General features: G+C 40.3%; 1 protein-coding gene across 1 annotated transcript in view; it reads right to left on the bottom strand.

Annotated features, from left to right (window-relative positions):
• Positions 1-12,804, bottom strand: part of LOC104963631 (uncharacterized) — a 51,061-nt gene that overhangs the window by 23,902 nt on the left and 14,355 nt on the right. The window contains exons 5-6 of the mRNA XM_010792242.1: positions 4,359-4,492; positions 1,006-1,150 (exon numbers count right to left, since the gene is read on the bottom strand). Coding sequence (XP_010790544.1) covers positions 1,006-1,150; positions 4,359-4,492 — 279 coding nt within the window. The remainder of the gene's footprint in view (positions 1-1,005; positions 1,151-4,358; positions 4,493-12,804) is intronic.

Raw genomic sequence — 12,804 nt, 5'->3', positions numbered from 1 at the left:
TCCTTTATGCTTTCCCACAGTACACCAATGCTTTTGGTAAACATGATTTAAAATAACAGTAAGGCAGATCGTTAAAAAAAAGGGCAGAAGGATGTAAGAGGAGTGCATTGGAACCAAAAAAGAGAAACATAAAATCAGCCTTGCAATTGAATACCTCCGCCCACTGATGCATGTTACGTTTATATCCATGTCTATCCAAAATGTCATTACATCATTGTATTATCCTATATGTATGTATGGTCAAAAACAGTTAAGGTAAGGTGGGTGTGTTTAGCGTAATTCAAAGAAATACCATCAGAGTGCTCCCGATACATACCCTTTTACAAGAATGGGAGGAATGTGCGGTCACGGTGAACTTGACCTTTGATCACCAAAGTCTAATAAGATAATCCTACAGTGCAAGGGGATGTTTGTGCCAATTTGAAGAAAATCTAAATTCTTACCAGATAGATGTAGGGACAAAATTAAACACAATGCTTCCGTCCCCGTCAGCCCGGAGGCAGAGCAAAAGACTAATGTGGAATATGTGACTAAATTAAATTCAAACAGCAGATGTACAAAGGCGTTTTAAATGACATACTGGATATTCATGAATAACTGCCTATTCCTACCAATCCTCCCCCTTTCTATCTATCCAGTAGTCCCTCCTCTCCTCTCTCCCACCCCCAGATTCATACACATAATGCTCTTGTTCTGGATACATAATACTGCCTACTGAGCCATTGTAAGCTATATAGCAACAAGTAACAAAAGGGTTTGAAATGCGTCTATGTTTGTGAGTTTCCAGTGTGTCAGAGGGTATAATGGCCTTCCATTTTAGTTGTGCACAATGGCTTTGAAACACATTACTTTTGTTCCAAAACAAAGCAGCAGTAAAAGAGAAGCACCAGCATGCAGTACTCCAAAGACTACACATGGAGATGCTAAGTAGCAACCAACGCATTAGCTGATTGACACCAGTTTCAGCTGCTTTGCAAATGTATACCCAAATGCAAATATACACACAGACAAAATGAGCACTTACCAATGAAGCACGCCGTAGCCTGCGGCTCATGGGTTTGTCAAAGGGGGGGCTGTTCATGGCAAACTTCTCCAAGTAGCCCTCCGGTAGCCTGATATCAGCTGGGAGAGATAAGCGCTTGTTGATGTCCTGAAACATAGAGATGGGAGGGGGGACAAAGAAAATAAGTTATAAACATAAATCACAAATAATAGGTTCAGAATTCAACAATCATTGCTTTTCCCTAAATTGATACCTGTAACCTTATGACCGTGATGGCAAGTATGAAGGAGGGGCTTCCATACTTACACATTGAAAACAACCATCCATTTATAATTATACATACTCAAGCTCAGTAAATATTTTATTTGGAATATCGTCCAGATCTTGCGTATCTTCTGTAACATTATTGAATTATTGAAAATCAAATGAATGAAGCAACATAGTCACATTTGATTAAAACAGACTCATCATTAATGAACTTCTATTTATCTGAAATTATGACAACATATTTTGTGTCCATCTCTGATGACTTTGACTAAATTGATCACCATGATCTGGCATCAAAAGTCTCCTTAAAGCCTTGATAACTTGGCTTACTTTTATGCATCATAAAAACAAACAGTGTTCTCCATCTGTCACTCCTGGCAATGAGTTTGTCAAGTGACTGTAGCTCAATTACTCAGTATTGGTCTACAGGTGCCATCTGCTGCTGTGTATGACTAATGACTGATGGTGTGAATGAAATGCTGTCTAATATAACTAAAGGAAAGCCCACTGCAAGGCCACTATGTGATGGCACTACTAAGTTTCAGGCTCATTGTAAATATATCAGCACATTCTAAACTAAAGCTCCCAAATTCATCTGGAACTAATCTGAAAATACCTTTTTATGATGATGATAAATATTTTTAGTGTGCACGCTTTATTTATTTTCTCTTCTGCCTAGTGTTGCTGACATTTTTGAGTCATTTTCTGCGTAGTACAGGGGGGACCCCATTTTTGTATGTAAAATTACAGATTATACTTACTTAACACATGTAGCATGAATACCTCTGAACTACCCACTCTACATCAACTAAAATAACACTCACTTCATTGGCTTCAATACAATTTGTGTGATGCTACCTTTCCCACAATGCATTGGCCCTACGTGTTATCCATGTAGGACATGTTCGCTGGAAAGGTGCCAATCACACGTTGTTTCCATGGCAGCGGGGGCTGGCTGGCCCAGTCCCAGCAGCCCCACGGTATGTGTCCTGGATGTAAGTGTGTGAAACGATATGCGTGTTTACATGTGAGCGTTAGAGGGAGGGTAGGAAGTGTATGTAAGCCAGAAGATGAAAGGCAGAGGGATTTTACGCCTATCATGGCTTTAAGCTCATTGGCTAACATACATACCAACATGCAGTATTACATACAAGTCATCATCCAAAAGGACCAGGTTACACCGCACAGTTTTCGACATACACTCACATGGGGAATGATAAGCAATGCTCTGCAGACCTCATAAAATCATTATGTAAAAATCAGCCTTGAACACATGCACTACCAATGACCTACGGACTTTGACCCTGAGTAATTCACACGGATGTAAGCTCCGCTGAATGTTTGGATCACAAAAGAGTGAAATACATGGAAGGCAAGCACTGCAACCCCATATAGAGTGAGAAAACACAATACATCTTATTACCTCCAGAAAAATACACATTTTCTTCTGCTTTTCTACAAATACTCTTCATAAGCATGCAAATAATAAAGCCAGCGGCTCCACCACAACAAACGTAAATTATGCATACTCCATTTCAAAAAGGGAAACAATTGACAATGACAACCCCACACAAAAACACATGTGTCCCCATACTCACAATGCAAAACAGCTCTAGTAGCTCCCTCATTGTCCTCCTTAAACGTGTCTTTCTATACACTCACACACATGCGTTTTCCACGATGCATGTCTCTGACCTGCCACATGACTGCACACACGCTGACAGAGAAAGAGGGAGAGAGGGAGAGAGAGAGAGGCTGGCATTGTGGTAGAGTGCCATCCAAATGCTCAGAGGAGGAGGAGAAAAGAGGGGAGGAGGAGGGGGTGAGTATGAGTGGAGAAGAGAGGAATAGACAGATTCCTGAGGGAAGAAAGGCAGATGGGGGGAAGGGGTGAACGGAAGGGGGTGGCTGAGAGGAAACATTGTTTTTTGGTTCTCACCCCCCATTATTTTGTCCTCCATCTCTCCTTCTCCCTCTTCTCTCTTATCAGCTCATGAGCCCGGTTCCTCTGGATCTCCTCTTTCTTTGTCATACCAATAATTACTCCTACTTCCATAATGACTCTCTCACCCCTTGCATTTCCTCTCATTTGCTTCCCCCCCTACTCTCTTTGGTAAAAATGGTCTCAATTAGTCCCTTCCACTGTGCTCGGCAGTCAGAGGCAGCAGCCTGCGTGTCCAGAGGCATTTCCCGTTATACTGCTGCACTCATTGCTCTGCAACTCCTTTAAACAGACACACAAACACACAAACACAAACACACACACACACACACAAACACACACACACTCTGGCAGGGACATGGGCACATACTCACGGATGTGGCAAAATAAAGCATCAAATAGCATGTTACCTGTCCACAGATAGAAGAGGTGCCCTTGTATAGAAAAGGTGACTAACTGCATGTTAAAGAAGATAAACGAAAAACCCCGGTCCGGTTCCCTGAAATAGTTTTTTTTATTGACTATATACACATTTCACAACAGAAAAATGTAGAAAATCAATCATTGTAAATGGATATGCAGTAACTTAGAGCTAACTACCATGATGCAGTGCACGGACAGGAAAGGAATAAGAACAGTTAGTATTGAAATGTTCCGCTTCTTGCCATCACATATAACCAAAATTATACTGGCATTTTTGATGGGGATACTGCCATCAATATTATGGAATTTAATATAATATTCTTAAAACATATACAGGTCATTTAAATCAGTTGGGGGTATATACCAATACTGTTGTATCTGCAGTAACCTAATATTGGCAAATACATTGGCATCAAACACACTGTATTGTCCTCTGCAAATAATTCCCATAGTTTGTAGTTTGTATGATGTAAATGAGTGAAACACCCAAACATTTAGGCAGTTTTGATGTTATATATTGTACTTCATATTGCGTTATTGCAACTATTACTGACTTTTTGGCGTATTTGATCAATATTACAAAATTAATATCAATTTGTACTTTTAAAATGTAAATGTTTCAAAAACGTTTACGCCAATAAAGCCATTAAATTGAAGCTAAATTGAATGTTTGCGAACAAAGCCAAAGAGTAGTGTGTGAAATGGTCTGAAACCTTCCATTACCTCATTAGAGATGCGCCGATGGTGGTTGTTCCTCATCCGGACCCGGACTGGACTCTGGACCTCGTCAGAAGATGTCCCAGAGGCCTGGTCGCTCTCCCCGTCTGATCCCATCTTCACATTCTCATGGACGATACCTACAACACACACAGACACAAACAGACTGTTATTGTCTGAAATGTGTTATTGTCTTTTTTATCAACACTAGTCTTTGGTACTGCTATTCTGCTTTGGCACTATGCCTCTTTAGCCCTTATCTCCTCTTCAAATCATCTCCATGCACCCATCAGAGGACACAGCCTTTTGTTTTTCTAATATCTCATTCACCGGTATGAGAAAGCCATAGCAGGGTCCCAATGCTAAGATGATGGATTGTACCACCAGCCATGCAGGGGTGTTTGCTGATTGTGTATAAAATACCATTTGTAAGATGAGGAGGTCAGAGATCAATATCACCCTGCATGCAATGAGAGCTTTCCCGTCTTTGCCTGCCACCCCCCACACCTCCATTTGCCCTAGACTCCATCTGATTAATGAGTCACGGTGCACAAGACAGGACTACTTCCATCAATGGTGTGCGGGTAAATGTGGGGGAAGGGTCTCTCTTTGGGTTTCAGTGTACGGTGCCTGATAACTCTCAAGTACAGTGCATACAGTGTGTGTGTGTGTGTGTGTGTGTGTGTGTGTGTGTGTGTGTGTGTGTGTGTGTGTGTGTGTGTGTGTGTGTGTGTGTGTGTGTGTGTGTGTTGACAATCTGATGACTAGTCATGGTGGTTATGTTGGTAGCATGACTCTGTCTTGTTTGTCAGAAGTGTGTGTTACCTGCACTGACAATTAAACATCGCGTGTGTCACATTCGCAGTTCTATTTCTTTGTTTGAGTGTCTACATGTGTGTATTTTTTGTATGTGTGTGTACATGAATGAGATTGTGTGCTGGCATGTGTGCATGTGAGTGTGTGTGTGTGTGTGTGTGTGTGTGTGTGTGTGTGTGTGTGTGTGTGTGTGTGTGTGTGTGTGTGTGTGTGTGTGTGTGTGTGTGTGTGTGTGTGTGTGTGTGTGTGTGTGTGTGTGTGTGTGTGTGTGTGTGTGTGTGTGTGTGTGTAGTGGTGATGGGTGGTAGTAAAAGTGGGGGTGAATGATGGAAAGATAAGAAAACAAGGATGCAAGAAAAAGAGGGAAATCTGTTTTCAGGTTTTCTCAGAGATAAGTGTATGTTCATACCTGCATAATGTCTTGCAAAGTTACTCTTCAGACCAAATCTTCTTTCATTACAGTACACATGTGCTCAGAATAAAAACATAATCGACAAAAGGTATGTTTTCGTGTTTGCTAAATAATATATATTACGTCCAGTAGGAGTTGTAGCACACACATTTACTTTAAAACTATATTTAAACAAGAATCAATAACGATAATTACACAATGTGTCCAAGTGATTTGAAATAGAAAATTATTGAATGCTTACGATAACTATTTGTTTGCTTGATTTTATTGTATTTTTCTACAAAATGTGATTTTAATGAACAGCCATTGTTGACTTTTATTCATTACAGTCTGTATTTAGTATCTCTTAATATGTTAATCATCCTTTATTTTTAATAAAGTATAAAAGCATGATTAATGCAAGGCGATTATCTTTTCATTATGTTTGATATTGAACGTTTCTACACTACTACTACTCATCTATTAGGTTATTATTAATTGCTCATCTCCGTAGGAAACAAAACGTTCAAAAGCCCAACAAAACCTACATACCTCTTCTTCTTCTTGTACATTAGTTAATTCAAGGAGCTGTTTTGAGACGGTTTGTATATAAAAAATGAACTGGTACATTGATGACACAGAATCATGCTTTTGTAATTGGACAGCTGATTCAAATTTTTGACTACAACTACTAAAGTTAGTGGGACATGACAAATAAAAGCAACGGATGACTGAGACGGACAGTGACAGAACACGTGAACAGTAGGAAGAAAACTTGGCATGGTTTAGTGACTGGGAGAGAAAACACAACCTGAGGCTTCGGCACATCCTGCATGTGAGCAGCCTTGGAGCAGACCGTTGGATTTATGACTGTGTTTGTTACAGTCCAACCCATGGCACAGGGCCAGGCCCTAACATTTTGCTGAGCTGTCCACGGATTTCAAGGATTTTGCAATTTAGTAAGAAGCAGTCTGAAGCTGACATGTACAGAAAATCAAACGTATTTTCTTAGAAAAAGCTGACTAACAGATGGTACCTGGAATACAGTAAAATAATGAGAAGTATATGTTTGTATATGCATGTATGAGCTGCCCTGCCCTCGTCTCAATACACTAGTTTTTAATCAACTCATCTGTAAAATGAGTTTCCTTACAAAGAATCATGTAAAAGGGCCATCTTACTTGAACGTTTCTTGGAAATAAGTCATATAGCTTAAACAAATGTATAAAGGATTAACTGGCAAATAAAACTTTAGTCCACTAAGACCAAAACAACCAGTTAGTCAACAAATGTAATAAGAGGGGGCAGTTCTCGTAAGAAAGATCTGATTGCTCAATATAAGTGAAGAAAGACAATTTCAGGAGGTGCCTTACGTAAGTAAAGTCCATACAGAGAACAGTTGGAGAGATTGTGCAACAAATTACTTGCATTATCAATTAATTGTAAATTGTAAATGTTTTGCTGAAATAGAAAAGTCAATAAATAACTATGTAAACAAAAACATATCATTACAAAGAACCACTTGCATGTGAATATTAGCCTACAAAATGCATTGATTTTAATAAGGAAATGATGATGGCAACAGCCAATGATTGGTGTGCTTCTCACAGCTGTGTGTGTGTGTTACGAGAACAAAAGGGAGAGGAAGGAAATGAGAGATGCAGACAGAAAATGCATACAGTGTGTGTGTGTGTGTGTGTGTGTGTGTGTGTGTGTGTGTGTGTGTGTGTGTGTGTGTTTCCTTATGTTTGGTAGAGAAAATTGCTTTATGAGAAGAACCGCAGATGTAAAAGCTCAACCCAAATGCTTCCAACATCTTACCTTATGTTTTCATTCTAAAACAGCCACCATAGGCAGAGTGACAGATAGAGGAAGATTATGGGATTGAGGGCAGCATGATTGTGTTGGGTAGAAGAAGAAAAGGAATAAGCGTGAAGAAAAATAAGTCCCTTGAGTGATTGTGACACGTCATCCGTGAGATTGGGCGATAGAGAGCCAAATAGATAGAGCTATTTATCATAATGTCAGCTATAGAGTGGTGCAACACCACCTGAGGCCAATTCTAGGTCATTTGAGTGTGTCTCTCTCATGTAGTCAAGGTTCGGAATAGAGAAAGGCAAACTGGTTTACGGATGTCCCTTTTGGGCATTGTACAGCTTTCTATTTACTAACTACTTATATGTTTGGTATTGCTGAAATGTATGGATTCATGGACACAATTAAATACTTAGAAATGTAAAAAAATGAATAAATGAACACAAGTATAAATGTATAATGTTCGAAAGTCTGTTATTATGGCATTTACCAAATGATACTTTATTTCATTACACTTAAAATACTTTAAATAACTGTGGTAAGGTCATAGCGCTCTTATATTGTTTGGTTAATCACATGTCCCCTGCCTCTTGAGCCTGCAAGCAGTGAACTACCTGTGCAGATCCAATCTGCTTATATCAGCCTACATCCTGTCCATCGCCATAACTATCTGTTGAAGAAAGCAGCATATGCTCCTTAGTAAAACACAAGTCTGATGTACTGCCTGTGGCCTTGTAAGCCAGACACAAGAATACACGGTATGCATACAGAATAGCTTGGTAAGAACACTGAGCAGTAGGTATTCCTATCAGGAATCAACCCTGATGGTGAAACATTAAACTCTAGGAAACAAACACCGGAGTAAAGGTAAATTGATCCAGGATATCTACATACTGACAGACGCACACATATGACCACATGCTCACGAGCAGGGAGTATCCAGTACTGCCATTATGGGACAGTTCTGTCTCACTTTCAGAGAGGTCTTGATCTTGCCTGTTTGCGTAAACAGTGGAGGAGATGCGGGTGGATCAGTCAAGGTGAGTGGCAGAGGAGGAAAATTCCTTCACCTTGGCCTTGAAAAAGTATTATACAATAATGTTCTGCTCGTCGCTACTCGCTTTGGATAAAAGCGTCAGCTAAATGTAATGTAATGCTAGTAAGTACAGCATGAGGATCTGTCTCTCAAAATAGCTTCCCTAACACACTTTTTTCTTAAAAGAACACAAACAAGTACACTTGCATGTACTTCCTAATCGCACAGGGCATTCTTTTCCATTCTCATGCAGGTTCTTTCTGCTCCATTTCCACAGCAGACTAGGGGCAGACAGTAAATGTCATGAGTTACCACTGCCTCCCTATGTGGAGCCCAGCTGGCCTAGTTCGGGTTGCTGACTCCCTAGCATGCCTGGAAAATTGAGTGGGATGCTTTTAGGACTATTCCAACTCCACTTAGCTAGAAGCCCATCTCCGGAACATGTTGGCAGTGCCTCAGAAAATTGAAAAGAGCAGAATGTTAAAGGAAGTAAAGTAAGTGTAAGCTGAACCCTTCAAAGAGCAATGGAAATCTTTTGTTTACGTCAGAAACCCTCCCTCGGCAGGGCATCGAGTTCAGTGGGTTTTTCAAAAGGGTACTGGTAGATGTATTAGTTACTGTCCACATCCAATGCATTACCCACACTGAGCTTTGAACTGAACATTTAACTTCTTCTTTTTGCTCTTAGGTCAGAGGTTGTCATAACAGTTTTTGAATAAAAGACACCATACGCTCCGATTTTGGCATGAGCTGCAAGAATAGAGATACCACAGCCATTGTGCTGACAAGCAAATAGATAAAAAATTCAAAAGATGTTCTTGCAGTCTGCGTGTTCCCTCAAGATCCAAACAGACACTGCCCAGGGCCACCCACTGCATGTCAATTCTTTAGACCAGCAACATAAAGGAATTTATGTTTAGAAATGAATAAATTATTATTAATAACATTTTCAAAGTTGTAGGATCAGCAGATTCTGAGAGAAATCTACTTTACATAAACCCATGTCTTTGTATCTAATAAATCCTCAGGACATGCGTTTGATCTGAATGTAATGTCCCAGTGTGGAATCAGTATATATGTTAAAGCCATAACAATACAACTATAATGGGCCTTTATAATGTCTCATATCTGAGGAGTTATGTACAATAGCATTTATTATAAAATGTTACCTCTATAATAATCTATAAAACTCATAGAGTTATAAAAATGCCTCTGTCGTCAATATGGTGGAAACTAAATGTGATGTAAGGAAGTTGATAATGAGGATGACAGTGATGAGACTCACCAATACGGCTTCCAGGAGGACGGCATGAGTCCAGCATTCGTAGCATACGGAAAGGTGACAGCCTAAGTGGGGTCTCTCTTTCCCCCATTCTTACCCCCTCTCCCATCCTAGCCTCCCCCAACCTTGAGTCTCCTACACCGGTAGCACGTGCAGGGCACCCTTGGTGGTTGCCTGGCGTATCCATTTTTGAGGAAATTCAAAAACACTACAGTTGGAGGTGTGATTCAAAATTCAAAGAGACATTTAAGAAAGAGCCAGGGCCCAGTCGAGGAGATGGAAATCACTTCAGTCCAGTCTGGGTGGGACCGGGGACTTCAGAGATGGTTGCTGTTTGAGGGTAAACGGGGTCTGTATCTCCATAGAGTCCCAGGCAGAACTAAACAGTCTTACATCGGGAGGACAGTGCAGGCTGCACAGGCACACTAATCAAAATGCAACAACTCCCTCGGCTACTACTCCACTTTAACACACTCCCTCTCTCCACCTCTCCTTCTTACTCGCTCTTTTTCTCTCTGCAGTCTCACTCTGCCTGCTGACTAAGGAAGGTCAAACTCCGTGCAGGTAGACAAAATGCTGCAGAGACAGTGCAACCAGCTGAAAACTGTTACACCCCTTCATTCAGGAATAACAGGTGTTATGTGTCCATCTGTATAATGCACGCCGAAGCTCACACACCAAACACCTACAGCTCCTTTTACGAAGAAAAACACCTTTTGGTTTTCAACTATCCGAGTTATTTCCTTCACGTTCACTTTTCCATCTTCAGTCCAGTGTCTTCTTCTTTTCCCTGATGTTTTTTTCCTTCTGTTCCTCCACTGTTATTCAGCACACCACTCTATTCATCCTCTCTCGATTGCTCCCTCCTTGCCTCTGGCGCCCCTATCAGTGCTGTTAGTCCTACCTTGCTATTACTCCCCTTCCTCTCATGTGATACCAATCTTTCTCTCTCTACCACCCTCCTGTCTCTATCTATCTCTCCCTCCCTCCCTCCCTCCCTCGCTCTTCTCTTCTCCGTCTGGGTCCAGAGATGGTGTTAAACACACAGTACTCTCCTCTCTTTCTATTCAGGAGCCGACGACAACATTTTCTGCCCGATCAGCCTCTTTCTTTCACTCCGTCTCGATCGCCCCATCTTATTTGCCTGCTCTCTCTCCTGCTCCATCCGTCCTCTCCACCATCTGCGTCCTCGTTCTTATCACTCTCTAGCGCAGACATTAAAACCCTGAAGCTTTTGAGTGACGCCTCTAGCACCCTAGCTCACATCTCCCCCCTCTCATGCATTTTCTCCACCTTCCTGTTTCTCTTTCCGTCCTTCCTCGTGGAACTGAATCACCGGCCATTATCATTCTCATCTCGTGCCCACATGCGCACGCTATCCCTCCTACATACCATTGCAGACACGTAACGGTGCATGCCTTTCGCTACTACACACATAAATGGCTCTAGGTGACACACCTGCATAGCAAACACAATATGAACAAACAAACATTGCTTTTAAAAATATAAAACAAGGAACTATCCAGCAGGATGTAGAGATGTTATCGTGGTGAGTGTGTCGCTGCACTTGAAAACATTTTAGTTTTCTTTGCAGAGATCCGAGTGTTTCTTCTTAATAAAATGGACTGAGGGGGGCAGCAGCACAAGCATTACAAGCGTTAAGGTCCCATTACATCCTTGCAATACAACACTGAGGGATTAACCATATTGTGAGGCAAAGGCCTGTGAGTCTTTGAGATACTTTATTAGATAGGACAGACATAAAGGTGGGATATTAGAATCTTTTGTAAGCTCTTTATTGGTTGGTGTAGGTTCCAGGAAATACACTTTGACACAAAGTAACTGAGTAACCCTAACACTGTGTTTGAGGAGCTTGACATTTGCTTTTGTAATTTTTAATAATATAAATGTATTACATTTAGGATATTACATAAGAAAGATATAATCACTTTAGAAAATATGATGCCTTGTCATAGATAAAACAACCACACAAATACAGTTTGTGAAGCATATAAGGTTAGCTTCACATTGAGGATAACATTAAATTCATGCATACTTAATGGGTAATATTTGGCTATTGATACAATAATATAATGACAATAGCTATTATGTGAGTGTGCATATAATACACACTCAGTACTTTTATTACACCGTTCATTGAGACTGTGAATATTATAGTATAGTAAGGTATAGTATAGTATAGTAGCATAACATAGTATGCCATAGCATAGCATAGCATAGCATAGCATAGCATAGCATAGCATAGCATAGCATAGTATCTTAGTAGTGTTAACATTTTAGAAATTTGAATGCACCCCAACATAAAACAATTTTAAAAAAGTGTTTATAAAAAAAATGTGTTGAAAATGTCAGCAGGATAGAGTTAACAAGCAGCAGGGTTAACACTTCAAAAACTGTTCCTCCAATGTGTGCCACAACTATAAAGAGAGAAAAGATCACCCTCCCTTTATGTCAATAATCAAGATGTCGTGTAAGCCTTAAATGACAAAACACACTTCAGTAGAAAACCACTCACACCCTAGATGTCAATAATGAAGCATTTAAATCATAGGACAAACACCACTTGACACATCTAACATGTAATGGCATAAATGGCTTGGATGGGCAAATATATTAGATCATCGGCGTACTGTGTACTTAACTAATCTTGAAAATATGTTAAAGCTAGCTATGTGTGGAAGCTGAAGATGAATATTTTAGAGGACTGTAAGTGTGCAGTGTTCACTTTAATGTCTCCACATGAGGCATACTTAGGAATGTTTTGTTTGGTCCATTAGTCTATACTTCAAATTAGATCCAGGTAAAGAGTAATGGCCATTTACAGGGCATTGACAGACATATATTGATGCAGAGTGCTGCATCCCTGAGCTTTAAAAAGTCAAAGACTGTCTCTCTGTCTCTTTGTATTCACAACTGCAACGATTCCTCTCTTGCTCTGCAGCAGCAAACAGCTTTTCACTTCCTTCAAGGTTAGAATGTCATTTCTTTCTTGTTTCCAACATCTTTATTGTCGGATTTGCTTGGCAACATCTGAGCTTCCAATTCAAATGTTATTTTTTATGCAATTTTCATTTTTACCATAAATACTAAA

The sequence above is a fragment of the Notothenia coriiceps genome, unplaced genomic scaffold (genome assembly GCF_000735185.1).
Source record: "Notothenia coriiceps isolate Sejong01 unplaced genomic scaffold, NC01 NC01_scaffold00036395, whole genome shotgun sequence".
In the NCBI taxonomy this organism is placed as follows: Eukaryota; Metazoa; Chordata; class Actinopteri; order Perciformes; family Nototheniidae; genus Notothenia; species Notothenia coriiceps.
Note: the sequence above shows the minus strand (reverse complement) of the source record. Positions and strands in the feature narration are given on the sequence as shown.